The sequence below is a fragment of the Cryptomeria japonica genome, chromosome 3, assembly GCF_030272615.1.
Source record: "Cryptomeria japonica chromosome 3, Sugi_1.0, whole genome shotgun sequence".
NCBI lineage: Eukaryota > Viridiplantae > Streptophyta > Pinopsida > Cupressales > Cupressaceae > Cryptomeria > Cryptomeria japonica.
This window is the reverse complement of record NC_081407.1, coordinates 856,766,007-856,769,571: the sequence shown is the minus strand read 5'-3', so window position 1 is coordinate 856,769,571 and position 3,565 is coordinate 856,766,007. Positions and strand designations below refer to the sequence as shown.

General features: G+C 35.7%; 1 protein-coding gene across 2 annotated transcripts; it reads left to right on the top strand.

Moving 5' to 3' along the window:
- Nucleotides 1–591: 591 nt before the first annotated feature.
- Nucleotides 592–3,347, top strand: LOC131066671 (transcription termination factor MTEF18, mitochondrial). Of its 2 annotated transcripts, none has more exons than XM_058001482.2 (2): nucleotides 592–2,775; nucleotides 2,981–3,347. In XM_058001482.2, exon 1 carries the CDS (start codon nucleotides 1,055–1,057, stop codon nucleotides 2,771–2,773), a length of 1,719 nt encoding a protein of 572 aa, XP_057857465.1. In that variant the 5' UTR covers nucleotides 592–1,054; the 3' UTR covers nucleotides 2,774–2,775; nucleotides 2,981–3,347. The 2 variants fall into 2 exon arrangements, with proteins under 2 accessions (XP_057857465.1, XP_057857466.1); XM_058001483.2 differs by lacking the exon at nucleotides 2,981–3,347 and having other exon boundaries at nucleotides 592–798; nucleotides 1,193–2,979.
- The last annotated feature ends 218 nt before the right edge of the window (nucleotides 3,348–3,565 follow it).

The following is a 3,565-nucleotide window of genomic DNA, read 5'->3' as shown; positions in this document are numbered from 1 at the left end:
CTTTACTAGATCCAAAACCTTATTCACATCAACACCTATAACACAATTAACTATATCGAATCCTTTGAAAAGGGAGACGGCATCTCTTTTCATAACCTCCAAAATATTTGTAAGGACCTAAGTAAATTAAAGTCATGTGAATAAGTCCTCTATTAGAAACTAGAAAAACACTAGGTACAAGACCTTTACTAAGTCCAAAACCGTATTTACACCAACACCTATAACACAATTAACTATATCAAATCCTTTGAAAAGGGAGACGTCGTCTCTTTTTATAACCTCCAAAATATTTATAAGGACAAGTGAAACTTTTTGACATTGAGAAGTGTAATCTATGACTCTATAATAGAAAGGAGAAGTGCCTCATGTTATAAAGAAAAACCATTGAAAACAAATGATTATTTTTTTTAATGTAAAACTGATAACTTTAAAATTAATAAAATATATAACATAAAATACCTCTATAATAAAATAAATAAACTAAAAAATCAAATAAATAAACAAACAAACAAATAAATAAATAATAAAGTAATGCATGAATGACAAATATTTATATGAGAAACCCCCAAAAAAAAACCCTACCAATCCAAACTTAACATACGTCCTCAAGCAATGCAATGTAAACCTAAAAGAAAGACATATCTGTTCTAAAGCTTCGTTCCAGAGGCTAGATAGGTACTCCCAAACCTCGACAAAACCTGGAATTGAATCCAAAATCCAATGTCCTTAAGCACGCATGTAATGAGACGAGACGGTGCAGTGCAAACTCTGCCCTCTATTCGGCATCACAATGCTCGAGTAAGTGCAATTTTCATGGATAAATCACATGGTTGTTTTTCGATTTGAGATGTTGGTTACCAGTTTGGCTTTCAGTTTGGATATACGTATTGTTTTGTAATCTCATCGAAATATCAAACTTGATAGCTACGCTTTATGTTGAAAATTTTGCAGTGCCCATAAATTGGCTTCATTTTAAAAATTCTTTCAATACATCTAGTTTTGGCTCTGATCACTGGGACATACTTCTCAGTATCTGTTTCTGGAGAAAACCCTAATGTTTGACCTACCAATGTTTCAGCGGGCAATCCAAAAATATGCTTTTTATCCCAAATTTTCATTTTCTAAACAGAAATTGGTTACCTGGGGTTCTCATTATTTAAACCTAAATCTGCTGCCTTTGATTTTTGTTCAGACTGCTAAACTCTCTGGGAAGGCAAGGGTAAAGCCCTTGGCTGAAGTCCCAGAAGATGTGAAGCTCCAAGTTCAGCAGGCGCTTCAAGATTATCTTTACTACAGTAGGGATTTTAACTTTACTGATGCCAGATATATAAGCCTCAATGCCCCATGCTTTATACGCAAGCTGTTATCTAGTGTACGGCAAAGGAAGAACATAAACCCAGCTCTTCAGAAACATCTGCTTTATAATCCAATTAATGAGTTTGAGCCCTTCTTTGAAAGCATTGGTATACAGCCTTGTGATATCCATAGCTTGTTGCCTGCTCATCAACTGTTTATGAAGGAAAACCAAGCCTTGCTTGCAACTGTGTCAACTTTGAGCAACATTGGATTTCCAAGGCAGGAACTTGGCAAACTTTACAAAGAGCACCCAGAGATATTCAGTAGTTCTTCAAAAGAACTGCAAAAGAAACTTCAGTTCTATGAGAATCTTGGAGTCAGTAAGCTTTCTCTTGTGAGAATATTAATCTGCTGCCCGTCAGTTCTTAATGATGACGTGTATAAAAACTTAAAGGCAGTTACTAGTCGTTTGAATGGTTTGCAAGTGGAGAAAAGCAGAATTTGCTGTCTGAATGAAACAAATCTGCACAACAGGGGTACTGTTTTGGAAAAGCTGATGCTTTTGATGGGTGTTGGTTGCTCTTGGGATGAGATAAGTAAATTATGTCATACAAAGAGTGATCTCCTTACCAATGGTTCAGACGAATCTGTGTACTTTATAATAGAATTTTTGTCAAGCTTAGGAATTCAGAAGGAAAATATTGGCAGTATATTTGTTAAGTGTCCTGAACTTCTGGATCCTAAACTAGTCGAATCTATGGAGACAAGTGCTGCAAGTTTTGAACAATACCAGAAGGAGGCAAGAGAGAAAATCGATCTGCATAGGAGCAAATTGATTAAGCTTCATGAATGCATGGTTGGAACAGTTTTTGAAAAGCAGAATTTTTTTGCGTTCATTGAAGAACGTTTGAAGAGCATGATGCCAGTTACATCTGTTCAAGAAATACAAATTTGTGAACATTTACATAGGCATATTGGAAGGCACACGCTGAACATTTTCTTGAAAGCAGGCTTATCCAAAAGCTCTAGAAAGATGAATGAAGCAGCAAGCAGGATTGAATGTAAATCAGATAAGCTGCAGGAGCGATTCAATTATTTGCTGGGACTTGGATTGCCATTTTGTGCTGTTTGTAAAATACTCTGGGTTTCCCCTAATATATTCAGTTTAAATTTGAATTCAGTTAAGAAGAAAGCTGATTTTCTTTTCAGGTCTGTAAGTAACCCACTCCAGGTTCTTGAAAAATATCCGCAATTCTTGAATTACAGTCTTGAGCGTAGAACCATGCCTAGATACGAATTTTATAAATGGCTGAGGACAAATAATGTTCTTAAGTCAGAGTTCGGTATCATGCGCATCCTGAGGCCATCAGAGAAAACTTTTGAGAAGACATTTGTAGAGATTCATCCTGAAGGAAAGAACTATTTTAGGCGATGCATGCGCAAATATAAGCATAAGTCATCTGCTCGAGAAACATGAAGGTCTGAAAGTTTACAAAGTACTGATTTCAAGTTCTCTTAAAAATTAGGCTAAGCAGAAAACTCTGAACAAATGATTAAATTTGCTGGCAGCATTTCCTGTACAGTGATTAGTTGCAGGAGTGGTTTGACTATTTTGTGGAACTTGGATTGCCCACTTGTTCTTTTTGTAAGGTGTTAAAATTAATGCTGTCATTTTTCTGTTCAGGTCTATGTGCAACCTGCTCCAGTTTTTAGGTTCATTTCCAGAGTACTTGCACTGTAATCTTGAGCTTGGAGTAATGCTGACAAAAGTACTCTTAAGTCAAACTTTCTTTCAGTTTCATGATAAGTTTAGCAGAGAAAGACCTAGTGCAGAAGCATGTAAACCATCACGTTGAAGTGAGAAACAATTTCAGGTGTTGAAATACAAAGGAAGACGCTGCACCTCCTCGAGAACTATGAGTCAGTATTCAGCATCACCATTTTTTATCTTTTTTATAAGGTTTCAAAGAAAAGACATACATAATAGAGAAGCTTGAATAACAAACATTCTTAGTGTGAGCAATTATAATAAAGAAATAATCTTTTCAACACGACTCCGAATGCCCTTTCAGTTTTTCCAAAATAGAGCTCCCAGGACACATGATTTGGTCTGCATTAGTTGCTCAGTCTTGGTAATGTACTGGTAATGCTGTTGCATTTTTATTTCTCTTGCTATTTAACTTTAAAAATCCACTGACGTAGATACCTGTAGAACTCTAAATTATATCTGAGAATCCCAAAAGCTTTTGTAGTATTCTTAAGCTTCTTT

Bases quoted from the DNA above. Each gene is read 5' to 3' on its own strand.
- LOC131066671 (XM_058001482.2), top strand. From the start codon at position 1,055: ATGTTTGACCTACCAATGTTTCAGCGGGCAATCCAAAAATATGCTTTT.